At 36.0% G+C, this 27,554-nt stretch overlaps 3 protein-coding genes and 1 pseudogene across 3 annotated transcripts; 3 read left to right on the forward strand and 1 right to left on the reverse strand.

The window, feature by feature from the left end:
* The first annotated feature begins 505 nt into the window (after positions 1-505).
* On the forward strand, positions 506-4,136 carry LOC136816448 (uncharacterized; annotated as a pseudogene).
* A 1,788-nt stretch (positions 4,137-5,924) lies between these two features.
* On the forward strand, positions 5,925-9,526 carry LOC136816321 (uncharacterized; the record flags this gene model as incomplete). The annotated part of the gene is given in 4 exon segments (XM_067072649.1): positions 5,925-5,946; positions 6,808-6,835; positions 8,932-8,953; positions 9,148-9,526. Coding segments are annotated over 4 exon segments (182 nt in total), but the record flags the coding sequence as incomplete, so codon positions are not given.
* Positions 9,527-16,049: 6,523 nt separating this feature from the next.
* LOC136815961 (uncharacterized) lies at positions 16,050-21,925 on the forward strand. The gene is made up of 9 exons (XM_067072387.1): positions 16,050-16,074; positions 16,480-16,776; positions 17,335-18,183; positions 18,284-18,370; positions 19,524-19,649; positions 20,085-20,106; positions 20,309-20,339; positions 21,358-21,382; positions 21,521-21,925. The coding sequence occupies exons 1-9, from the start codon at positions 16,050-16,052 to the stop codon at positions 21,739-21,741; spliced, it is 1,683 nt and encodes a 560-aa protein (XP_066928488.1). The 3' UTR covers positions 21,742-21,925.
* Positions 21,926-24,622: 2,697 nt separating this feature from the next.
* On the reverse strand, positions 24,623-27,379 carry LOC136816456 (uncharacterized). The gene is made up of 2 exons (XM_067072787.1): positions 26,709-27,379; positions 24,623-25,395 (listed from the first exon to the last, which is right to left on the reverse strand). The coding sequence occupies exons 1-2, from the start codon at positions 26,916-26,918 to the stop codon at positions 24,892-24,894; spliced, it is 714 nt and encodes a 237-aa protein (XP_066928888.1). The 5' UTR covers positions 26,919-27,379; the 3' UTR covers positions 24,623-24,891.
* Positions 27,380-27,554: the final 175 nt, after the last annotated feature.

Raw genomic sequence — 27,554 nt, forward strand, 5'->3', positions numbered from 1 at the left:
CTAAGAGTGCGGAGACAAAAAGTTCTTGATGCATTAGTGTGGCTAACCGGAAAGAATAGTATGGGGGAACCAAATAACCCAAGGTACCAAAATGTGACTATTGATAGAAGTAGATTTGATAAATTGCCTGAAGATGATTATTTGCAAATGCCAATGAATGTAGACTTCAATCAAGAAGAGGTTGAAGATGATGATTTAGATAATGAGGGAATTCTTCCTGATTTTGGTCCAAATTCTGAGGATAGTGAAGAAAAAACTTATGATTGCAATACTGAAATGGGGAGTTTTATTCCAATTAAAGTAAAAACTAAGAAAGAAAAAGATATAATTAATGATTCAATTTTGAATCCAGAATCTGTTAAGATAGGCAACGAGCCTTTAAATGAGTTCACTACAGAGTATTTGGCTACTTTAGCTTTTCCAACACTTTTCCCAGATGGTAAAGGAGATCCAACCAATTCAAGCATCAGAAGGTCTATTGCTAAAAGTGATACAGAATCTTTTCTGAAAAGATTAAACATTTGATAAAATTTGCTGAAATGATAGATGGGAAATGGGTATACAGATTTGCAGCCCATCCTCGATTTGGGTTTTGGGCTTACAATATGCTTTATCGTAGACGTCTGTTGGGACAAGGAAGTTTTTACTTGAAGCAAAATCCAGGAGAAGCTAATTTGACAATTAATGAATTACAGGATATGGTTAGAGAAGGTAGTCATGCTACAATCATGAAAAAGCTAATGAGATATGCGAAGAATGTAACAGGTACAAATGCGTACTGGAATCAGGCTAAAGAAGAATTAAAAGCTACAATTAGTCAGGTTGGTTCTCCAACAATTTTTTGGACTCTGTCATGTGCTGAATTCCATTGGCCAGAATATCATGCATTATTTTCAAATGATAATGATAGCTCAAGTGATACATTGCGAGAAAATATTATAAATAATCCTCATTTGATAGACTGGTTTTTTTACTGTCAGAGTTGAAAACTTTGCTAAACTTTGGCTTTATGAGACTTTAGCTGCTGAATGGCACTGGTACAGATTTGAATATGCTGTTATGAGAGGCTCTATCCACTTTCATGGGGTAGCAAAACTTAAAAATGACCCAGGATTGTGCTCTCTTACTCAAAAGGCTTTAGAAGGACATATAGCTGAGAAAGAATTACTAGATTCTGAATTTGAGGATAATGTCAGAGTTGAGCTTGAAACTAAAGTCAATGAAGGAAAAGCAGCAGAAAGGGAAGTTACTGAATATGTTGATTCTATTGTGACAGCTTGTAACCCCTGTACTCCTGAAGAAGGCTGGGTAAAACCGAAAGTGCACCCATGCAAAAAAAAAGTTGAAGACATTGATGAAAATGAGCTTGACGATGATTATGCAAATTTAGTAAATAGTGTTCAGAGGCATACTAAGTGCAGTACAGCCTATTGCTTACGTAAAAAGAATGATGATGAACAATATTGTAGATTCAATTTTCCTTTTGAGGATTGCAATGAAACTTATATTGAATTTGAAGAATTGAATTCAAAGAAATATGGTAAGCAGTACAGACCAAAAATTGTATTAAAAAGAAACGACTCAAGAGTAAACAGGCATCAGAGATTGCAATTGCAATCATGGAGAGCTAATTGCGATATACAACCAATTATAGATTACAATGCATGTTTAGAATATCTTGCTAAGTATGCCTCAAAGGCAGAAAAAATATCAGATGTTGCTCGAGACGCTTTTGTTTCTGTTGTTGAGAATTTAAAAGGAACTGAACAAATGAGATCTGTTATTCAGAAATTAATGATTAGAGCTGTCGGGGAAAGAGATTTTAGTATACAAGAGGTAATGCACCATATATTATCATTAAAACTGGTCAGTTCATCTTTTCAAGTTGTTAATGTTTCGGTTGACGGATCTCGAAAGGTTGAAATCAATAATGAGGATGTCCTTACTGAAGCTTCAACTGTTGATAATTATGCTAACAGAGCTAACCTTGAAGGATGTGATGCATTCGTTTTAGATAGCAATTTTATGCAATTTGTTTCAAACTATTCAGTGCAAAAAGATGTTTTGAAAAAACGTAAGAAGCCAGTTATTGTTAGAGCCTTCCCAACACCATCATTTGATCCAAAAGGACCTAATTTTTATGTATTTTGCAAATACCAACTGCTAAAATACAAACCATGGAGGACCAGGATTAGTGATGCTTGGGATGGTTTAAGTGAGAATGATACTGATATGTTTTGCCAAAAATGGAATGAGTTTTTGCAAACTGATTTAGGTCAAAGTGTTGTCCCTAATTGGAGAAGAGAATTTAATAATGCTGAATTATATTTTGAAAGGTCAGAAACTGATGAGTTTGAAGAGAATGTTGAAGGGGAACGTGAAGAATGGATGCACTTAGCTGATTTATGTGCGAATAACAACGAAATTAATCAAGATGAGCCATCTCATAACGATTTAGAATATTGGCAGTCTTGTAGAAATAATTACACTGAAGAGCAGATTGGAAATATGGTTTCTTGGCTTGACAAAAGAAAAGCCGAAATGTCTGAGAACCCAGTTGAACAAGTGTTTGAACTAAAAGTAGACTCCCTTAATGAGTCGCAAAGAAAAGCATTTGATATATTATTAGATCATGATATGAATCAGAGAGATCAGCTATTCATGATGATTACCGGGTTAGCAGGGAGTGGAAAAAGTTACTTAATTAATAACATTAGAGCTTTACTGAAAGAGAAATGTATTGTATCAGCCTACTTTGGAATAGCTGCATTTAATATTAATGGTAAGACTTTGCATTCTTTATTGAATCTTCCAATAAGAGGAAAAAACCGAAACGATTTGAAGGGTCCTGCACTCTTACGACTACAAGAAAGACTCAGTGGAATTAGATATATGATTATTGATGAGTATTCTGTTGTTGGTCAAATATGCTAGGATGGATAGATAAACGGTGTAGACAAGGAACAGGTGAATCAGACAAAGCTTTTGGTGGAATATCTATAATCTTGGTAGGAGACATTGCTCAATTACCCCCTGTTGGAGATGAAGTATTGTATCATAAGAAACCTAGAAGTGAAATTGGTACATTGGGTTTTTGCATGTATAGAAGGTTTACGACTGTGATAAAGCTGACAGTAAATGAAAGATCTAAAGGTTATGATTTTGAGCAGGTAAAATTCAAAGCTGCCTTATTGAGATTAAGAAACGGTGATTCAACTGAGGAAGATTGGCAGATGTTCTTATCTAGGACACCTGCCAATTTGACTAATAATTTAAATTTAAAAGACTTTGTGAAATTATCTTTTTCAAATGAGAAAGTTGCTTCCGATAACCATGAAGCATTGATGAGCTTAAATGTCCCAGTGGCACAAATTAATGCAAGACACAGTAATAAAGAATCAGCTAAACTTTCTTCAGACGACATGGGTGGATTAGAACCTAAGGTATTTTTAAGCATCGGTGCAAGAGTAATGTTGACTAGAAACCTTTGGACAGACCAAGGACTTTGTAATGGGTCAATGGGAATAGTTAAAGATATTATTTATCAAGAAGGAGATTCTCCTCCAAATCTACCTATAGCTGTTATTGTTCAATTTGACTCTTTTTATAAAGGACCAAGTATATGCGAAGACCAGCCTCGCTGTGTTCCGATTATTCCTTTAACAAATTCTTCAGACCTTCGCGGTACATCGCATGAGCGACAACAGCTACCTTTGAGATTGTCTTGGGCAATAACTATTCACAAGTCTCAAGGATTAACTTTGAATAAAGCATGGATTGATTTAGGAAATACAGAAAGATTTATTGGTTTAGCGTATGTTGGGATCTCAAGAGTGAGAAAGCTAAAAGATATGATAATCGAGCCAATGACATTAGAGCGATTACAAGATATTAAGAAAAGGAAAAATTTTAAATTTAGAGAATTAGAAGAACAGAAAATTAACGGTTTGGCACTAGAAACTGAGGCGAGATTGATTTGATAAGGGTGTACATTGATGAGAACTAAACGTTTTTAATGACTGGGTGGGTGGTAATACATTTTCAAAATTGTAAATAATGATTTTTTTCTATTTAAAGCTCGATTTGAAATACATGTCACAAACACAATTCAATGATGCTTCTACATGACACTTCCTAAAGGTAAGAGTGTTATTTAGTTGTCGTGAGTGTTTTTTCAGTGCAACAGTATAATTTGTAGAGTTATGTCTTATGTTATAGTGGTACTACTTTTTTCACGTTACATGGCAACAGAAGTCGCCCAAAGCTACACCTCTCAAATTTTGAGCCTTTTTAGGTGAAGAACCAGAATCAATCAAAACATCCCTTTGAACAGGCTTAATCTAGCAGAAAGGTTTATAGTGACATAATGGCTCATTTTTAACAATTTTAAATGATTTGATTTTTTTCTCCGTTTTTAGGTCATTTTCAAGCTTATCAACAAAACGAGAAAATGATTTCAATAATCAACCTTCGTATCGTTATTTCACAATTTGACCTCTAGCATGTTCCGTCAATTCGATGCTATTTGTTCAACCATTTTCCTTGATGTTCCTGATGCGTGTATTAATTCAGATCAGTTATTTATATCGACTACATGATAACAAGTACAACGGGTTATGAATAATTTACATTCAACAAATAAACCTTAACGTTATCAATTCACAGCAGTTATATATTAACTACATGAATGCTGTATTTCTATCTACAACAGATTACGAATAGGTTAGATTCAACAAAACCTAAACGTTATAAATGTTGTTGACTTCGGATATACACAAAGATGCTGATACAATGATGCTTATTTCCTGATAGTAGACTGGTGTTTTTGGTCTTTAACTATTTTAAATGTCATACCACACAACGTGGTAGTTGGAAATTGAATTGTGTTGAGACGGACTTATCAATATTTTAAAGCAGGAAGCATATTTTTATAGAGACTTCTTTCCATTTTAAACGATAATATTTTAACACGAAAAATACTAATTTTAATACAATACATGCCTACTCTTACGTTCCAAATAAACGCCCCCCCTTGTTAATTTTTCGAAAATTTTCCAACCCCCCGGACCTTATTAGGACCCCCCCCACGTTTATCAATCTCTAAGAATAGTTTCAGCTGTCAAAGAGAAGGCCCCTTATTTTGCTCGAAATAGCCTGATTTTATTTTCAATGATTAATTATTCCAAAGTAATCTTGAGGTTGAGTCAGAATATACTCCTCAGTTGTCACGTCCTACTGCCGGACTTTAAGGATGACAGCCAAGAAAAGGACTTTACATCTAATTTCAACTTTAGAACATAATGTTGTTTTAAAAGGCTTTTATCGTCGTAACTAAATGTTACTTATCAAATTATAATGGCTGGCAATAAATGTTTAACTCCGGCGGTTTCGGGGCATTTATAGCTTCAGCTAACTGCTAGTTAGTCTTATAGCAGGCTAAAAAGTGCCATAAAAGTTACATTTTATTCAAAGTTTGAAGTTTTACAGATTTTCTATTTTGTCAAGAATTTTTCGCGAGCATAAACTTTCGCGAATGGCCCTTCCTAGAATTTTTAAAGACATTTACTTTCGCGAAAAGGGCCAAAATTCGCGAAAATCGCGAAAGTTTCTGCTCGCGAAAGTTTCTACGCCTAAAGTATGTGCCATTCTTAAGGGTACCTTTTTTGGATTTCCAAATTTCCGCTAAGGGTCGGAAAAATCTTTCAATTTCAATTTTTCTTTTGTTTTCTCCTTTTATTCCCGGTAAGGGTCCAAAGTTAGAAAGTCGGGCAGCATCCCCCTGTCAGCTCGCAACCCTAGTACCCACCCCCCCCCCGGGATTATTTCTTTCAAATCAACAAGTAATCTTACAAACTGGATAGTGAAAGAAAACTGATAATTTCAAGATTTTGCGAATTTGATCATTTTTCTTTTTTCATTTTCAGATTTGAGCTTGACCACTGTGAAGTAAGTGTGTACGGTTGAAGTAACGTTTTTTTATAAAAATGGTGTTTTTTCATTTCATCATAAATATTCTTAATTTTTTGGGAAAAATCATTTTAAAATATTTTTGCGGTGTTCTTAGTTTACTGTAGTTGGGATCCAAATTCAACCCTGACAAACAACATGTAATATATGCCTGAAGCATAAAATGTAATTTTTGTGAAAATTTGAGCCTTACTTGAGATGATTAGCATTTACAGTTAAAATGCTCTGAAAATGGCATTCTTAGGCTCTGTTGACAAACTCCACGATGATGGATGATTCTTAGCATATTCTTATTTTTTGGCCAACTTCATCATGGATATTTGATGGAGTGCACGCTTTTTTTTTATAAGAATGGTGTAAATCCATTTCATCATGGATATTCTTAACTTTTTCGGACATTCTTATAAAGTGTAATTCTTATTAAAAAAAGCGTGTACATTCTTATAAAAAAGCGCGTACCTCTGCCCGAGGTGGGGTGGGTTACTTAGGCAAAATGGGTGCTGGGTATATACAAGCCATAAAGGTCCCGGTTATGCACCCTCGAAAGTCCCTCAAGGGGGAACGTACAAAATACAAAAACCATTAAAAAGCAAATTGAGACTCTGTAATGGTTCCAAAACTACGAAAATCAAAAATGGAGTCCCTAAAAGGGTCATAAATTCTTGAAACGTCAAAAAAGGACAGCATTTTCGAAATTCGGCATCTCTAAGGAGTTGTCTTAGACATACCCGTCATCTCTCGAACCTAGTACCCCTCCGAGATACCCTGTTTAATTCCCTATACGTTATCTCGATTTCGAAAACAACTTAGATTTTTAACGTCCTTCCTTATTTATTTTAGTGCAAATCAAAATGCTGCAGATATCACTGTAAGTTAGTAGACGTTTTCATGAACTTATAGACTAGAAGCTCAACTCATTCGTATCTTTTCGATGCGTATTTTTTTTTCCTTAGACGGACGGAAATATAATTTTTATAGACGAAAATATCATAAGATGCTGGGAAATATTTTTTGATGGTCGGACTTATCTAAAACTCTTCATTTTCAAAATCGTGGGAAAATTGATGGTCGGAAATATCCCGAGTTTCTTTAAAAATGCCTTGTCGGCATATTATATAAACAAACATGGTAGAGAAGATACGAGATGAACAGAATCTCGTAAAGCCTAGATTAGATTCCACTCCTGGCTAAACTTTGCTTTTTGATAATATTTGTTGACGCTGAGTTCAGTGGAGTATGCTGCATAGTTACCCCCTTAGTTACTTATCAGCGTTATCTAGTACAGTTTATCAAAAACCTCTAAGTTGCTTCGTAAAGCCCTCAGTGTCAAGGGATAGATAAGAGATACAGAGATCTACAATTATGGTCGTAATTATGAGAAAAAAGGGAAATTCCTACGAAATCTTATAACCACAAACGATTTGGAAGCGCTCTAAATTAGGTTAAAAGGGTAGAGTTTTAACACTAGACTAAAGGAGCTTTGGATCTAAGGATCCAAAAGCTCAAAAATGGTCCAATATGGCTCAGAATATAGCCTAAAAGTCTATAAACCCCTCCCGAATTGAAATACGCGAATAAATTCATCAATTAGCCCAAAAGTGACTTTCTCGCCCGAACTCCAAATTTCGAAAAACGAGGAAATAAGCTAAATTCTCAATATATTTTCACCATGATTGTACTTTCTAAACAAATAACTCATGAGCATGAAGCTAGTTGAATTTCAAGTCAAGGAAATTTTAGGGGGGTTTTACAAAATCTGTGACGAAGGAAAGAAAGCGCACAAGCAGGGTAAAGAACTTTTGAAAAGAAATGTCTTTTTTTTTTAATCTTTCTTTCAAGCATGAACATATAAACGACTGGACACCCATCTCCTTTGTATTTTTGAAGATAACACTGATGAAGTGTATCCAGATATAATTGGCAGTGGAAACAAGAATGTCTGTAACTTTTGATAGTCCGATATAATTGCAAAAATTTATTTTGCTTGTCTTAGAGAATCTTAAGGGAACTTATTTTGGCGGGAACTAATTTTGGCGAGCAGCAAAAATCTTGAAAACGTTTAAATTTGGCGGGAACTTATTTTGGCGAATAGTGATTTTTTTTTTAATTTTGGTGGGAACTAATTTTGGCGAATGACAGCGTAAATCTGTTCTATTTTGCCTTATTTTGAGCAATTTTGATGAATTTCAGGGGTTATTTAGGCAAGGAAACAAAAAATTTAATTTTGGCGGGAACTTATTTTGACGAGTGAGCAAAATGTTTAATTTTGGCGGGAACTAAATTTGGCGAATTTCGTCTAACTTCGCCAAATTCGCCAAAATTAGTTCCCGCCAAAATAAGTTCCCTTAAGGTAACTTTTTTGGATGATCAATTAAGTCCATAAGATCACAAAAACGAGTGGTGAGAAAACTTCCACCATGTTGCTGGTCCCCATGTATTGTATAATTTTTGTCTTTGTTTTATCAAAAGATGATGAATATGTTATAAACGTCTGCACTCCCTCATAAGTTTTGCAGGGTATCTCGCTACGCCTATGAACGAGACAGCAAAATTATTAAAATCTGAACGAAAACATTCGAAATCTTTGAATTCGAATCTTCTCTACCACGTTTGTTTATAAAAATGCTGACAAAGCATATTTAAAGAAGCTCCGGATATTTTCAACTATCAACTTTCCCACGATTTTGAAAACAATCAAAGGTTTTAGGTATGTCCGACCATCAAAAGATATTTCTGACCATCTTTCGATATTTCCGACCATAAAAATGATATTTCCGACCATTACGCCAGGATATTCCCGACCATCAAAGATATTTCCGTCCGTTTAAGGAAAAAAAATACGCCTCTTCGACATACCTTCGTAATCTCCTCTTGAATCAACTTTGAATATTTTCAATATCTCAAATTAATCATTGAAAGTTTTTCGATTTCAAGGATTAAACATTTGTTTTTCTTTTTGTTCAGGATGACGAAGTTGCTGCACCAGGTCATTTTTCGTTAATTTACGTTATATCCTTTCTATTGCTTTCCAATCCTCAAGGTTAAGAGCAGATAATGAGGAGAAAATGACTTTTGCAACAGTGATTAAAATTTAGGGTATTTTTTCCTTGAGGACGATTTTCCAGTCAGACTTTCAGTGGTCCAAAGTTTTTCAAATCACCCATATTTGATTGTTTTCAGGAGACTTCCAAAGCAATGGAATGGATACAAGAACTCACGCACTTTCTATTGTTAATGCAACATACATGTCGTTAAAAAGAACAAAAGAAAAGTCGCTCTATGAAGTGTGAGAAATCACAAATGCTGAAGAGAGTGTTCTGTCAATAATCTCAACTCGAATTGGAAAGTGAGATTGTTGTCAGCCAAATGATAGTGATGATGGTTTCTGGTTGTTAATAGCAACCTGGATACTCAGATTAAACTAGTTTTTTGTTAGAAGAAGTCTTTTGAACTTAAATTTCCCTAGGACCAGTGACAACAATTTCTGGTTGATTTTTCTAAAGATGGCTAAAAAGCATTGTATTTTAAAAACTTTTTAAAAATTGTATGCGAATTTTGTCGGACGGCAAAAAATTCTTTGTTAATCAAATTCACAAAATTTAACAGCTTCGTTATGCATTGTTTGTGCTTTTTTGACAGTTTTGTTAAACATGTTGGTAAAGAGTAAATTCTCTTACTTCGACTGAGTCAGATTTCTAAGATTTACTGGCCGGGTTAATCAAGTGCCGTCGAATGAGTAAAGACAGAATCTGAAAAATTGGTTTGAATGGTTAGATCCCAAATCTCAATAGATACCATATATATTTGGCCGAAACTGAGAAAAATTTGGATTATCGGACACTCGTGTTTACCAAACTTTGTTTGTTAGATTAGTTCCTTATCTGGCACCCAGATGGTGAAATTTTCATCCGACACGCTAAAGCTCTGAAGATCGGGAAAATTTTCAACATCTGGGAGGTTTACATTACGGAATTTTGCGAGACCGCGTCAAGAATTTTGCAGCGGGAGGTCTGGTAACCCAGCCCTCGTTTTCGGGGATTGGCGGGTCCAACCGAAATATTTATAGGTTTACGCACAAGGGCTGTTGAACCCGACTGAGGGTGCGGCACATCAAAGGCCGACTATCATTCCTCTCCGATGGGAAATTGGCCCGCTCCCTTTAGAGCTTTAGCGTGGGCGGCCGCCAATCCGCCATCGGAATATCAGATAAATTAGTTCCTAGAAATATCATTTGTTGGTTTAACCAGGAGAAAAAAAGAAGTCAACAAATGTACGGCATATCACGAACAAGAAAAGACAAAGCAAGGTTTGGTCAAACATGCAAACTTGTGATCCTCACTTTTATTTACATACCTTTTACAAACTAATTTTTATCCCTATTTGCACTTAGAGGTTCAAAGTAAACCAAGGACAAGTCACTCATTTAAAGCCTTTTCGCTATAAAGTGTACACAACTCATGTTTTGCTTGTCATTTTTCAACAAATACTTCGATTCTAACAAATTATATACCGTTCACAGAGTACTGTATTTTTTGGAAACGAAAATGAAAAATGAAGACACCGATTAACTTCTTAAACTTTGATGCTAGAAACCTCTTTGTTGGTGTAGAGAGACATTGAAACCTTTCGGTTTTTAGCAATACATTTTGCACATGACATTATTGCTACAGTCTCTAGAAGGTAATAAGTAAGTCATCTTTTGCTCACTTCAACAAGTTTTTAGCATCAAAGGATAAAAAACACATTTTTCATCTTCAATTTCAAAAATTTTAGCGCTCTGAATAATCTTTTCTAAAGGTATATACAGGTTTTATAGGTATACGTTTTTTTTAATGAAAAAAATCTCATATCAGACTCGTATTATGCTTAGCATTTGATTTTTCTTAAACAATAGAAAAATCGAGCATATGTTTATAAACGTTATGCTTATAGAAAAACATGTTGTTTATTCGGAATCGAAGCATTGATTGAAAATAGCAAACAAAGCAAGAATTAGTCAGTGCACACTTATAGCGAATAAACTTTAGTAAGGGCTTTCCTTCCATCATGATTTAGTTTCAAAGTTTACGAGAATGGTGGGTGTTATCACTTTTATGTTCTTCCTTTTTAATGTCCACCATCTTGGAATGGTGGATGGTAAATGTGCACCCGATTATAGTGACGTCATCGAGGATGGCAATGTCGAAGCTTTTTCAGGACGGTATGTATTGCATCTGTATATTTACAAAGGGGGGACCAAAAGACCAACACTTTTTGAATCACCGACAACGGCGAGCACAAAAATTTATCCTTATTTGTCTCAGCTGGCACGTTTGACAACATTTGGCTTAATTTTTCTCTTGAACTTGTGGTACCAATCGAACAATCAAACTAATCGAACTCCATCGAACGATTAAAGCTCGAGTAAAAAAAATCAATCGAACACTCACAATTTTTAAAGAAATGGGAGTTTGGATTAGTTTGGTCAGTAAAATGTTCGATTATTTCGATGATATCCAATCGTGTATATTAAGCTAAAAACACCCCCTTCTCACTAACCCGGTAGGATTTTTCTAGCCAGTGGGGATGATAAAAATACGGTGGCTTGTTTCTGCCTTTAATCGCGTTGTAGTTAGCCTTGCAAATGCATGCAAATAAGTAGACTACAAAATTCTATTGTTAACAGAGCTACATGTCGGACATGTTAACTTGATAACACATCCGAGTTTTTATCTGGTCAAATTATAACTGGCAAGTTATTATTGTGACATTCACGATGACACATTTTCAGGAAAAAATGGCGCCGAAAAAATGCCAATTATTTGATCAGGTTCTCATTTAGCAAACAGGATAAATATTATATCTAAACATTATTCCCGACAAGTTAAGCTTATGCTTTTCAGGGAAATGTCTCAACACCTTTTTCTGACATGTTAAGCTTGTGCTCTTCAGGCAAATACTTATCTAAACATTTTTAACAATTCGATTCGTTGGCTGAAAATACTCATCACCATGATTTTAAATTGTTTCAACAAAATTTGGTACAACTTCGGGAAAAGCGGATTAAAATATTTGATTGAAACAACAAAACTATGTGCAAATTCAAACGTGAATATTTAGAAAAGCCTAACTGGGGATTTCATCCTGTCCAAAATGTCAAGTTATTTGCCCGAAACGCTCAAGCCTAACTGGGTGATTTTTTCCTGTCCAAATTGTCAAGTTAATTGCCCGAAACGCTCAAGCTTAACTGGGTGGTTTTCTCTTGTCCAAAATGTCAAGTTATTTATTTGCCCGAAACGCTCAAGCTTAATTGGGTGATTTTCTAAAAAAGTCAATATTTCTATTCTACCGTATTATTTTTTAAGTGCAACAAGAAAATTTACACATCGTAACACGACTTCTAACAAGGTTATTTGTATCTTACTTTTTTCACAAAATATTTGATAAAATTTGATTCGATTCTGTGGCAGAAACAAGCCACGGTGTAAAAATAACTAACTGGATTTTCTTATGGCTGGGGATTTCAACTTTTTTATTTCAAGGTAGAAAATTCAGTGGAGATGGAAAAATAGTAAATATTTTGCACTGATGATTGGTTTATTTGATTATTTTCGATGGGGACGAAAATTGGAGGAATTTTATTGCCTTTTCCACCGGGGATGATATTTTGGCCAATTTTTCCAGAGGGGAAGGGGTCCCAGTGGGTCTGTGAGAACGGGGTGTCTAAAAGTCGCACACCACTTGAAGTCCATACACAATAATAAAAGATTTAGAACAGACTTTAAAAATCATGTAACATTGTTGTAAATGTAATCATAAGCGCTACAAATTAATGGATTGAAAATTATATTATTTGGGGACAGTTTAAGTTTCTTGGTTGGTATTTTTTTACTTTAGCTTTTTTTACAACCGATTGCTCAATGGCTCCCACGTGGTAACGCTGATCACGATATCACGCAATTTTTTATCTTCAATCACAATCAGATAAAACAGCAAAAAACTTGGATAATCACACATCCCAACCCCTTTGAAAAAAGCCCAAACCACGCATCACGTCTTAAAAATCTTTCAAATCTCGATCACGATTTGACCTCTGATCACGCAATAACGAGGAAAGAATTTCCATAAAAGTCCCTGCTCAACATCACGCAAACCGCTTGCAATGGTACCACTTGTCTTGAAAACGAGATTTTGTGATTGTACTCGTAACATTTCTATTGCCTTTAATTCCCATGAATGATTTTTTTTACCTCTAGATGTTCGTACCACGTGACAAAGACAGTTACCGCACCAATAACCGTATTGACTTATATACGCTGTGGTTTGTTATGGGAAAAGAAATGTTATTCTCGGAAGTAAGTGATATCAGAAGTTTAGCTTTCGTGATTTATGCGCACTTTTGTAATTGTAACCTTGCGCACTTTTTGAACATTTTTTATTCAATATTTTTTAATGCTTTGCGGACTCTAAAGCATCCAATTTTTTAGGTAAATGGACAAAATTACTCGGAAAACATTTTTAGGCTTAAAAGGCAAAAGTTAATCAAAACAACAGAAGGCTTAAAAATTTTTGGATATTTTTATTAAAAAACCTGTAATATAGCTGTATGAAAAGTTGATAGAATAAGTTATCGTTGTTTCAGGACAGTATACAGATCGATCAATCGTCAATTTACAGAGTATGAAGATTTCAACGGAAAACGATGCAAAGTTGGATATGGGATGGTTTTCTCCGTTGCCAGAAATGGACGTCTTTGCATCCGTAAGTAGTTTGTCAATGTCTGTGTGAGTTATCTGTGATCAACTAGCAATGAATCGTATTTAGCTTTCTCTGAAATTAACCTAGCCTGGGAATCCAAGCGTTAAACTTTATTCACAGTCTAGTTTACGATATTTTTGCTGCTTGTTTAACGCTTGGCGCAGGTAACTAGCCTGCAGGGAGATTTTCCCCTGCAATGCAGGTTCGGCCTGATTGGCCAGCTTTTGGCGTATTACTTAGCAGTACTTTCGCGCGCATTTTGATAATTTCGATGCGCGCATAATTTATGGAAAAAGCTGACTCTGCAGAAAAAAGGAAAACAAATGAAAATGAAAACATAGATTCATTTCGAAACAAAATGGCTGTTGGCTGGAAGTCTAAATACATGTGGCTGATGTTTTGATGTAGTTTTTAGTAGTTTTGAAAGTCTTTAGAGCTTGTGAAAGAGTTTTTATGGTAAGTTAATTATGTGTGTTTGCCTGGGTTTCCAAAGTTCAGAAAGTCTGTTAACAAGGGTTCACACAAAGACTGTTTATAACATTCTGTGTCAGACTAATCTACCTGCACCAAGCTCTATAATCTTAGAACTTTGTGAGGTGAGGTATTTTTTGTTTTTTCTAAGATTATGAGCTTGGATTCCCAGGCTAAAATTAACCTTGCAAAAATGGTCTATCAAATTTTCAGTGTCCATCCCATGTTTCAATCACATCATTATTTAAAGAATAGAGAATGGCGAGTATATACCCCTGATGTTTGACTCATTGAATTTGAAAATCTGAAGGGGCTAGAGAGGAATTTTCAACCTTACTCAAGCAAGAAAAAGTGAAGCCTTAATTTTGCCTCGCATTTAGAAATTTTCTTCGAAAAACATACCGGTCACGTGTTTTGGATGGGAAATAATAAGCGGCTTCATTTCCCATCTAGGAGTTTCGGATCTAGCCATTTCGGGGCTTTGAAATCAATGGATAGACTTAAGCAGATAACATAAAATTAGTTTTTCAAATTTTCTGAGACTTTACAGACAAATATTTGTGAAATGAGTTTCTCTCAAAAGAATTCCTTTCTTTGACTCTCAAATGTGTAACAGTAATTACCTAAGGGGGTTTGTAAGGGTTCGAAATACCGTTTTTCCGTCATAACACCGTCACACCGGTTCGTAGAGATTAAAATACCGGAATACTGACAAAAAATATGGCTAATCACCGTCACCATCTGAATTTAAAATACCGTTTTCCCGTGTCTTTTTTCCTCAAAACCGTACTAAAAAAGGGCCATTTCTGTCACACCGTAAAAGAACAACCCCCTACCTACAATCGGTGACAAAATACTTGGCACAAAAGGGAAATCCACCGGGAAGTTTTGAAACCACAATCGATTTGTAAGTGCTCTAAAGTAGGTTCGAAGGGTAGAGTTTTAACGCTAGACTTAAGACTTACGACCTTAGGATCTGAGGATCTAAAAGCTCAAAAATGGTCCAGAAGGGCTTGAAATATAGCCTAGAAACCAATAAATCCCTCCCAGACCGAAATAATCGATGAAATCAAGTTGAAGGCCTAAAATTGACATTCTCGCTCGAACTTCAATTTTCGAAAAATGGTAAATTAGTGAAAAATGCCAATATGTTATGGCACTGATTGTAGATAAAATGTACATAAAATACGTAAAAAAGGGACGAGATGAAGTTTTTACAAACTCTTATTTGATTTGGTTGGTTGTTAACCAGTAATAAAACAATTTTGTTATTTTTTCTAAAGAGCACTTCACTTTTATTACTTCGAATGACCAATTACTAATGTATCTTATAAAACCCTGTAAAAACTCCATCTCATCTGTAAAAAAAGAAAGCATTTTTTTGATAAGAATGTTCAACAGGATTTTATAGCATTGAATTTGAATTTTAGCATTGTTTTGGTTGCAGTGTACGGTAATCTACTCGATTTGAATTATCTTTGACTGTGAAGATCTCAATTTTTTTGAATTTCAGCTCTTGAGTATTCAGTTCACCAAGTGTTCAAAGTTGATAGCATTGTCGGTGCTCTCGTTTGGAACGTGACAAGTGTTGCAGCAGGTCATCAGATGAGGCTTCTATATAATGGAGAAGAATGCTACAATGCGACAGTCACTCATAAAGACTTCCACTTTATCAAAGGCATCGGGCAAACTCGTGCCAAAGTTCCTTTTAATAAAAGAGCTCTTTTTAAAATTAATCTTCAAAATGGAAGCGGACAGGTGAGCCTTTTGATCTTGAACACAACGTATGACGATGGTGGAGTTTATCAGCTGTATTCAAAACACGGTCCCCTCGTCTTCAAAATCAACATCACTCTTGATATTCGAGGTAGATAATGAATATTTTGTTCTCTTCACCCAGTAAGCGTTGCTTGGAAGTTTTGATTGATAAAGTCTGCGAACGAAGTTTGAGGTGACCTGGTAATGTGCTCGAGTGTAATATAGCCTAGGAAGAGTCCTTTGGTAATGTGCTCGAGTGTAATTGCTCTACATTACCTAGGGACTAAAAAGGGGAAAACAAAGGAAAATTTTGTGATTTTTCCGACCCTTAGCGGGACTTTGGAAATCCAAAAAAGGTACCCATAAGGGCGGCACATACCGTACCCTCCATTTGCCTAAAGTACCCCCTCCCCCCCCGGATTTAGACTACGGCTATAGCCAATAGTCATCAATTTCGAATCTTCAAAACTTGACTTTATCCTACAGTTTTCCCGAATGCTTCTTGTTTTTACAACTACCATCTCTCTCATTCTTCATTCTTTCCAGGAGGTCCTTCAAAGTGTGGGGATCAAGACCTTCCAAAGAATTTCACAAGCAGCAAAGGAGATGAAATAAGTGGTAGTGTTACATTATGTGGTAAACCTCGTCCAATTTTTTCTTGGATGATTGGTGATCAATCAATTAAAGGTACCATCGATTCCACAAAGACTGATCAACATCAATATACTTATTCATTCAAACACAATGTGACGTCAGAGATGTGCGGAAAAGCCGTTTCTTATCGAGCAAAAGGATTTCAAAATAATGAAGTTACTGGCAGTGCATTACTTCAACTGGATAAATGTAAGTTTTACGGTTTTCGGTGTATTGGAAATGTAACTGGACAGTATTATTTGGAAAATTTATTGTTCTGAGTCCTGTTTCATATCTAGCACCCCCTTCTCATTGGGACCCCTTCCCACTGGAAAAATTGGCCAAAATATCGTCCCTGGTGGAAAATTATCCTCCAATTTTTGTCCCCACTGAAAATAATCAAATAAACCAATCCTCAATGCTATTTTTCCTTCCCCACTAAATTTTCTAACTTGAAAACAAAAGAATTGAAATCCCTAGCCATAAGAAACATGGGAATATCGATCCCCATCGAATTTCAGTACGTTATAGTTATCCTCACAGGCTGAAAAAAAATCTACCGGGTCTGTGAGAAGGGGGTGTTTTACCTGTGCTATGATTATATCAACAAGCTTTAAGACTGTATAATCCAGCCGGACTGGACCCTAACATGAAAACAACCCAAAGAATATTTAAGAGACATGGATCACTGGTCTATCTACGCAAAATATCGTCTGTCTGTCTGCCTATCTATCAGTGAAGCTTTTATTTGATTTTTTTTCGGTGTAGATGATATTTCGAATGTAGTATTCATTCAAGCCGATCCATGTCCAATTTTGACATGGAATGCTGATGACCATGGATTATGTGATGTGGATTTGCTTCTGTCTTTTCCACAAAATGATAACACGATAAAGAACGTTACAATTCATGTTGGAGATTTGAGTTTTCAAAACTGTACTTTCACGGGAAACGCCACTAGTGTGAGCTACAAGACTATTGTATACTGGATAAAAGATGGTAAAAGAGTACAAACAAACTTTAACAATGGAACACTAATGAGTTTCGGACTCATGACGACCACAACAACAACGACCACAACAACGACCACTACACCAACGACGGCCACAACTTCAACGACCACACCTTCCACAACAACGACCACCCCAACTACAACAACGACCACACCTATCACAACAACGACCACACCTACCACAACAACGACCACACCTACCACAACAACGACCACACCTACCACAACAACGACCACACATACCACAACAAAGACCACACCTACTATAACAACAACCACCCGAACTACAACAACGACCACCCCAACTACAACAACGACCACCCCAAATACAACAATGACCACTCCAACTACAGCAACGACCACCCCAACTACAAAAATGACCACCCTAACTACAACAACGACCACCCATACTACAACAACGACCACCCCAACTACAACAACGACCACCCCAACTACAACAACGACCAACCCAACTACAAAAATGACCACCCCAACTACAACAACGACCACCCCAACTACAACAACGACCACCCAAACTATAACAAAGACCACCCGAACCATGCCTACAACAGCAACAACTACCAGCCTCACGACATCTGCAAAAGGTACGTTTACTTTGAAGGTAGTGTTTACGTTGGTCTGATGTCATTTTGCCTTTGGAAATGACTTTCTAGTGACAACCCATATCATGTTATATTATTTCAGCACCAACAAGCTTCGATTATTCAACGAGAAGTATTTCATCCACCTCCTCATCAGATAATCAACAACATCCTAAATACAACAATAACGGTATGTAATTCTAAGCATTCTTTACTTCTTTCTCAAACAAAAATAGTTCCCTTCCAAACCTTACAAGTTGTTATGTCACACTTCTATGATCTTTTGTTAAAGATCTTATACATGAATTTAGACTAGCACGCGTCTACCTTTCCTTAGACACACGAACGCGCGGGAAAAGTACTTACCGTATCGGGGAAAAAAATGTCGGAGGAAAGTGACGAAAATTTTGAGGGGGTGACGAAATTTTTCCCCGACGAAATATTTCCCCGATATTTTATCACCCGACCAAAACTTACACCCGATTTTTTTATCCCCGACCAAAACATTTATCCAAAGTTTTATACCGCAACCAAAATTTCAAATCGAATATTTTTACACCTTTATTTACCGAAATTAGTGCTTTAAACGTCGAATTACAAGATCTATTTTCGAGCTAGTTAAGGAAACCATTTCTTTTGGACAGTTTAGTCGGTGGAAAGTGACGAATTTACAATTTTTGTAGGGGAAAAGTGAAGAATTTTAAATTTTGGTCGGGGGAAAATGACAAATGCCTCTAGGTGACGAAAATTTTCCCCGACGAAAAAAAACCCCGACTAAATAAAACTCCGACATTTTTTTTCCCCAATAAGGTATAAAATATTCTTATAAAAAATAGAAGCTGCCGCGGGAAATTTGGTTTGGAAACTCAGGAGATTATTAGTAAGAAGCTACATGTTTTTTTTTATAAGCATTGCACTTATAAGGATATCTAGGCTCAGATATGGGGAAAAATTAAGCATACGGCAAGCATTGCTTGAGCCTACAAACAATATATTCTTCCTGATTTTGGCTTTTTTTGGCTGGAATTTCACGGATTTTCAGTATTTCCCTAAATTTATGCTTTAGATTTAAGCATCCTCTCAAGCATTTTTCAGCCTTATTAAGCTTTCGACCTAAGCATCTCTGAGCCTGTTTTCAGAATTTTGTATGCTTATAAAAAAAAAACATTTATTTTTAGTAAGCACTCTGCTGAGTAGAAAAAGCACTCCACCGTTTATTTAGTAAATATCGCCTTTTGGATCTAGTCGTTGTATTCAGTAAACGTAATGAGCCCATTGCAAGCAAAAATTGCAGCGAAATACAACGACGTGGTAGTAGTTTAACATGAATTTGTCTTTTTCAGAGAGTTTTTCAATCGCTACATTTATCGGAGGATATTTCGTTGGAATGATGACAGTTCTTGTGATCACATCTGTCATTTTCATCCTCTTGAAATGTTCCAGGAAAACCAAGATTGGTGTCGAAAAAGGTAATTGATTTGAATGTGACATTTTGAATTCTATCCTTGAGGAATTTATGTTTTTTTTTCAATGTGTCCAAACATTTCATATAATGTAATGATTTTGAAACAAGAGCCTGCAAGAGTGAAGGTTTTTTAAAGCATTGACTTTAAAACCACGAACGCGCTAGACCCGAAACTACAGGCTATTTCCCATCCACGCGTGACTACCTGCTTGGTTTTTACACAAACGCCAGATTGAAAGTAAAGCCCATCGCCATATTTCGAAAAAATGCTGCTTAAAAACAAAGAAAAGGCTAAACTCAATCCGCCATTCTAAATGCGCCGCAAATCTTAAGGCTTTCTTGAAAAAGGTTAAAGATTCATTTCTAGCCCCTTCCAGGCTTTAAACTCAATGTTTTAAAGTTCTTTAGATTGTGTATGTTTTTTATCTTTCATTCTTAGGAATTGGCTTATCTGACGTGACGTAGGTGTTATTTTTTCAAAAACTTATTAAGCAAACTTTACCTAATCCGAATAATCTGCAATTTGTCAAGAAATAAGAATAATTTTGCACTAGCACTGGTATTATGAAGAAACCTTGAAATCTTTCGCCTTTGTGCCGCAAAGCGCCCAAAGTATGGGCTCCAATCTAGCTCTATTATAGTTTTCTTTTTTTTTGCTTTCAGGAGAGTTAACCAAGCCTTTGACGTGGATAATGTAAGGCTCGTTCATTTGCTTTTTTGATCGCTAATTAATTTTTGGAACATTTTCCACCCAGGACATTCTTATTCCAAACCCCCACTTATTGATTTTTTTTTGAAAATGTTTCTGAAAGTTCCCTCTTTTGCCCCAATTCTACTGTATTGGCCTCCTTTTCGAAAATTTTCCACCAAGGGCATTTTTATTCCAGCCCCCCTCCGCTTATTAACTTTTGAGATTTTTTCCAACCACCTCCCCCGCTTATTCCAAACCCCCCAGCTATTAGGTACCCGAGAGTAGTTCATTTACAAGTACCCCCCCCCGGAAATATTTTCTCATCACAACATCATATCGAAAATATCTTTTATCAATTACGCATCACGCTTTTTGAAATTATACTTTAGGCGTACAAACTTTCGCGAGCAGAAACTTTCGCGCGGACGAAAAATCATGAAATTCACGACATTTACTTTCGCGAATTTAACGGGAAAATATATTTCGCGAGCATAAACTTTTGCGAATCAAGACGTAAAATTGAAAATTTTCACATGAAAAAATGGCTTAGAGGGACAAATACTTTTTGGATTGGCTTGAAACATTTGTCATTTGACTTATTAGTCTTTTAGTAAGCTAAAAAGTGCCATAAAAGTTACATTCTATTCAAAGTTAGAAGTTTTGCAGATTTTCTATTTTGTCAAGAATTTTTTGCGAGCATAAACTTTCGCGAATAGACCTTCCTAGAATTTTTAAAGACATTTACTTTCGCGAAAGTTTGTACGCCTAAAGCAGTTCACGCCATCACACAGACCGCGGTTTCTATGAAAAAAACTCTCTCATCAAACTTTTAACAGCAAAGAACCTAGGTGAGAAAATCGAAAATGTTCGCGGAAATACACAAATGAGGAGGACCAGGGGGTGTTAAAGAACACCTGTTGTTTAACACCCTCTGGGAGGACGCAAATTTATCTCCAAAACCCAGCAGATATTCTGTTAATCTACTAGTAGCCTTGTTTACAATTTCTGTTTTACTTTTCAGCGATACGAAGTTGCATTTTCCACAGGTAAGAGGAGACCATATAATATCTTTTAGAAAAATTCTTAAACAGACGAAACAAATCGTTTAGAAAACGCCATTTCCAGGCGTTTTTTATGCATGTTTTTCATTAGAGAAGACAAACTTCTTTCAATTTTTCTTCAAGAAGAGCAAGACAATGGAGTTGATCTAACCAAACCTGGGGAAAAGAATGATTATGTTGAGATTAAGGATTGCACGAACCGAATTCCTAATAATACAGATGATGGGAAGCCTACAAAAACTGGACAACCTGAAAATTACGAAAAACTTCAAAAGTTTTCCGTTGAAAACACAACATATACTCCATTGCAAAAGGGCAAAGATGAATCTCATTATGAAGTGTGAAGAAGAGGTTTGAGGATTATGATGGTTGCAGTGGAAATTCCCGTCACCAAGCAAGTCTCTTTCAACGTATAGTTGGTTTTATACCAATAAAAATTTTAAACATACTTTTGAGCTTACACGAAATTAATTTTTTTATTTAAAATATTGTACAGTATATGAAGAATGAACGTCAAAGATTTTTAAACAAAGTTTTATGTCTGAAAAAGTGGTCTTAAAATATGAAACATCGTAGGGTTACGATAACAAATCATAGACATGTGAAGGATCGTATCAAGGCAGGGCAGTAAGTCGGCCGTCTAATCTGAGAATGAAAGGTGCCTTTCCTTTTTTTCTTCCAGACTTGACAATTAAAGAAAACGCTTTTAAAAGATCGTCCAATTTCACCTGGATAATAATTTTCATCGTTTTTGATAATGAAAAGACAGGTTAACGATCACCCAGATGAAACTGGACGGAACATACTTGAATGGATGCAATGGATTCCAAAATAAAATGCTCGACGAAATGATGGGAAGCGCTGGCCTTCAAATCCCTCAGGGTTTTCAAACTTCAACAAGACGACTTAAAGTCGAAAATTTCGCATAATACTTGAACATCAACGACGAAGACGTGTGATACGTGACTCCTGCAGCATTATGCATTTTGAATGAAGCGTTACACAAAATATACACAATGTATTGTACACACAGGTCATAGATACCCTGTTTTTTTAATGAAAAATCTCAATCCATTAAAAAAAAGATTCCTTTAAAAATGCGACTAAAGAATTCTATTCTATAAAGCGTAAACAAAATCTTTCAATTCAGAAGGATATAACATTTTTTGGAAACCCCCCACCCTGGACATTGTGACTTTTGATCCCCCGGACAGCAGGTCTAACCTCCCCGCCCCGGACAAGCATCAGTTGATCCCATCGAGAGCAAGTTTACTCCCCCCCAGGACAAGGCCCAGGACAAATTTTGTAGATTTTTTACTACCCTCCCCCACCCCCATGTACAGACATTTTCTGGAAGAGCCCATTAAAGACAAAAAGCAGTTGAGGACACTCATTTTTTTATAAGCATACGGTAAATTTCGGCTGAAATTATGGGGATGAGCTGGAGTTTTTACAAGATACTTCACTAATTGGTCATTTAAAGTGATAGAGATGACGCGTTCTTTAGAAAAAGTAATGAGATTCTTTTATTACATCTTAACGACCAACCAAATCAAATAAGAGCTTGTAAAAACTCCAGCTTGTCCCAAATTATGACTCAAATTATGCTTAACCCTATGCTTGGTAAAAAAATTATGTAAGTTTAGATAGTGTACATTCTCAAGAGACCAAGTTGTGTTATTTATAAGAGATTAAACAAAATAAAATCACCAATTTTTCGAATTTTGTTTGTAATTCTCTTCTTCATTCTTCTGTTATTTTCTGAAGTTTGGGAAATTATGATTCTAAAAATTTCTTTGGGTGAGCCTCAAGGTATGCTTAGCATATGCTTAATTTTTCTGGAAATTTGAGCTTCAGTATGCTTATAAACGTTATGCTTATAAAAAAAATGAGTGTAGTTGAGCTCCAGCTCCAGCTTCTGGACTAGAAAATTGCAGGGTAAAAACTAGCCAACTTAAAGCTTTAAAGAAATAATACTCCTTGAGATTAAACTTTGACTCCTTTATAACTGCTTTAAACTGCATCCCATTAAACAAACCCTCCCCAATCTCTTGCCGATTATCCTGTAAAAAATATATAGGGGAAAGATTCCAGAAAAGTAACAAGAATCTTAGTGCGGAAATGGGAATCTTATACAGACAACGTACCATTGTTCAAAATGAAAATCCTAATTAGCAAAAGGTGTATCAAGATCGGTGAAGTTTGATTGAAGCTCAATTAGTTTGATTTATTACCTTGTTGCCCATTCTTTTTACATTCCGAAGGCTTATTAGCAGACACCCACGCTAAAGCTTAAAGAGCGAGCCAATGACAATGTACGGCAGTGTCTAGACAGGGTCGTTTCGATTATACAAAAATGGTTGCTGAATTTCAATTGACATGATTTCTAAGAAATACCGTGAGATCGGGTAACTTGCATACGCATAGCCCTCAAATGAATGAATGACCCATTTGGTCATTAAAATACAGGTCATTAAAATACAAAGTTAAACCAAAACAAAAATGGTAGGCTAGAGCTGCAAGCGGAGCTGCGTAGTTCATTTGTTTTGAAATTTTGCTGCTTTGATTGGTCAGTCATTTGATGGCTGTGCCAGTTACCCACCACTGATGCAAGTTACCCGACTTCACGGTACTTGCTAAAACTGACTGTTTGTCACAACTAGTTTCACTATTAACACATAACTATCTGGTGAAAAAAGAAAAAAAAGATCATACCTGTGCTGTTTGTAGTTTTGGTGAAGAAGAGAAGAGAGAGGGTTAATAATGTTGTTGTTTGTTTGGAAAATTAACTCTTTTTGTACTCTACTACTTACTGGATACTGAGCATGATCAATTTATTGGTGCATTCACTAACTACACAAACATAAAATACTTAGTAGTAAACAAATATTAAACCTCTTTAAACACTCTACAAAAGACCAGAAAATATGATAAAAATTTATACAGCAGCAGCAAGTTTCAAAATCAAGCAGCCATTAAAAAAAGTTCTCACAATGAATGTTTACAAAGGCTTGGTTACACTTCTTGCACTAGCGTATTTTATTTATTAAGAAAAGCCCTGTTTTTTATCACTTTTTATCTTTGGGAGTGAGTCCACCTTTAGAATATTTACCGTAGTACGCCCGCAGCCAAACGCCCACGCCATAATTTGCGCCCTAAAAAATGTCTCGCCAGCCAGACACACGGAAGGCTATCGTAATACTTTCGCTAAGCGAAATTAAAAATTATTTCAAAGATTACAGATGAAATCCGAGATTCTAAAGCTTGCATATCTCGCATGCAGGATCTTTTTCATCAACATTTGAACGCTCTACCGATTAAGGTCAAGGCATAGTGTAAGGTCAAGGCCACACATACCCTTCATTCAACATATATCTTTCATAAAGCCCTGGATATAGCTTCTCTCGAATTTGTAAACCTCATAATTGAGTGATAAGGAAGGCGTTAATTTCATCAAAATATCAACATAAGACAAAAAAAAAGAGAAATATTCATCACTTTATGATACCGAGGTAACCAAACAACGAGTTCGGAAGATTTTGTTTGACCAGAAAGTCACGGTCAAATGACGTCATCACTACTAAACGTGCTAAATGTTTCAGTGACGTTTGATATCCTTTGAAGGGAGAGATTTTGAAGAACAGTTCTCCATTTCCTACCAAGGAGGGTTGGTCGTTAAAATACGTCACTCCAATTTCCTCGATGTTCCAATTCAATTGGAAGTTCGGTAGAATAACGGCTGCGTCGCATGCTTGAGAAATTCTTTGCTTTGAGAACAAATCGATAGCGTCGAAGTGATAATATCTTGGTGGTGTGTGGTCTTGCTGTGAAAGGATGGTCACCAAAAAGTGATCGAATCTTTGGATTGTCGACTTTAGATTGAAATATTGATCTTCCATCCTTGTTTTAAAAAGAAAGGAGGCGTCAAATTCTTCCACCAAAGTGATTTCTCCGCTCTCTAATCTCAATAGACGAACAACTCCACCTTCGATTTCACCCTGTAAATAAAAACAAGAATATAATTTGAGTTGGTTCAAAGTTCCAGTTCATGTTCGAGAGCAAGCAAGGAGAGATTAAATCTCATCTTTTTGGAACTTGAAGAGGGAGGCTAGATTTAGTCGAATTACAGAGAAATTCGAATTATAGAGGGTTTCCTTTTGAGGGAATGGAGGATCAGTTCGAAAGATAAATTAGCGGAGTCCATTGTAGTCTATAATGGTCATAGTCGAACGTGCGCAAAGCACTGGGCTCAACTTCAGTGGCTTCAAATTATTCATAGACCCAATTTTAGACCCCCAGATATTCAGCCAAATCCGACCATTTTTGAAGTCTCCAGGCTGCCCTGAAGTTTTAGCCTCGTTTTGGCGAAAAACTCGTCCCCAGTCCCCAAAAATCAAAATTTTCAAAAAATGGAAAAACACCCCCAGATATTCACCCAAGGAACAAGTGTGCAAAATTTCAGCCAAATCCGACCATTTTTGAAGTCTCCAGGCTGCCCTAAAGTTTTGGGACATACACACAGACACACATTGTCAGATTCTAGCTCAACTGAAGTTGAGAATTATAAAGCTATAATCACAATTTTCTTAGAATTTCGCCCTCCTTCCCCAATTGATGTTGAGCTAATATTTTATATCAATATTTTGTCGAAATGTGTGCTTTCCTTTCGAATCTCTGTCCGGGATTAGAGTACACATATCTTTTTTATAAGAACCAGCAAATTTTTGTTAAAGCTCAGCTGTTCTTATTTTTTGACATTTTAAGCTTCAAACTGTTCTTATCCTGTTCTAATTTTTAGAGCAAATTTGGGTTATTTCTGGCTTAATACCTTATTTGTACCGTTTTGAGCCTTAATTTGCACAAAATTCAGTCATTCCAGGCTGAGGGCTGTTCTTCAATTGTTCTTATTTTTTGGGCATTTCTGAGCCTCGTTGTTTTTATAAGAATAGTGTACTTTGGATGAGGGTTAAGTATTCTTAAAACTGAGGGTGAAATATTCTTACTTATTCTTACTTTTTTAGACTTGACTTTTTTACAAACATGAGGAATGATCAATTTGAGAGTTTTGAACTCTGGAGTGAACATTTGGATAAAAATTACATTTCTTCCTCAAAGCTTCAATTTATCTCTAACAAAAGAAGCAGCTTTTTCTGTTAATCACATACAAAATGGCTGTATTCTTATCAAATTCTGTGAAAATCACCCTAGCGGGTATTCTTACAATTTGGCCAATTTTCACCCAGATATTCTTATAGGAGATATTCTTATATAAAAAAGCGTGTATTATAGATCAAGGAATGAAGTAAAATACCTGAACTGGGTGCAAGAAGAGCAGGTTTCTGTCTGCATAAAACTTAACCATAAAGTTAGAACACTCAAATGAATAAAGATTCTGAAAAACTCCATCTGCACTGAACTCGAACATCTTGAAAACATCATTTTGAATTTGATCATCTGGGAACTCGTAATAAAAATAAAGTTTATCGTCCGTGTGTGAGAAACTTGGGCAACTCTCCAGCATTGGGACATTGAAGTCAATCAACACATGTTTGGCGTGAACAAATTCGCCCCTTTCTTGATTGTAGACATCGATGCACGCACGCGGCGAATAACGTTCAAGAATCAATCCCTGCTCATTGACCTGAACAGTATTTTCCGGTTGGTGAAATGCTGAAAATATCAACTTCTTTCCATCGAAACTAGATCTAACCTCGTTGAAATCTCGTTTTGTGTAGCTTTTCGTGAAGTCAGACGGGCTGAGCTCAATAAAAAGTTTTTCGAATTTTAGCGGTAAAAAATCGGAGATATCGAGAAAATGAATGTTTATAACCAGTTCATTGTTTGTGGATCTTTCGGCCCGAAGTAGAAGTCTTCCGCTTTCAGGATCAAACGAAGTGCCAATCTGGGTACGGTCTGTGAACACGGGGGTTTTTACGATAAATAACTTGTGTTCGTAATTTAATGTTTGCGGATTGACGCAAATTATATATCCCTTTCATTTGCTGGATCTTCGCGCATCAAAAACCATTTACCAGAATGGTGAAATCCTTGTGTTCGGCTCGTCAAAATTTTAAAATCATTTCCCAGGGATAGAGGTGGAATATTTCGGACAGATGCGCCAGACGGCATGAACATCGATTTTGTGTTTTTCGTTGAC

This window comes from Clytia hemisphaerica, unplaced genomic scaffold (genome assembly GCF_902728285.1).
Source record: "Clytia hemisphaerica strain Z4C2 unplaced genomic scaffold, Clytia hemisphaerica genome assembly, whole genome shotgun sequence".
NCBI classification, from domain to species: Eukaryota; Metazoa; Cnidaria; class Hydrozoa; order Leptothecata; family Clytiidae; genus Clytia; species Clytia hemisphaerica.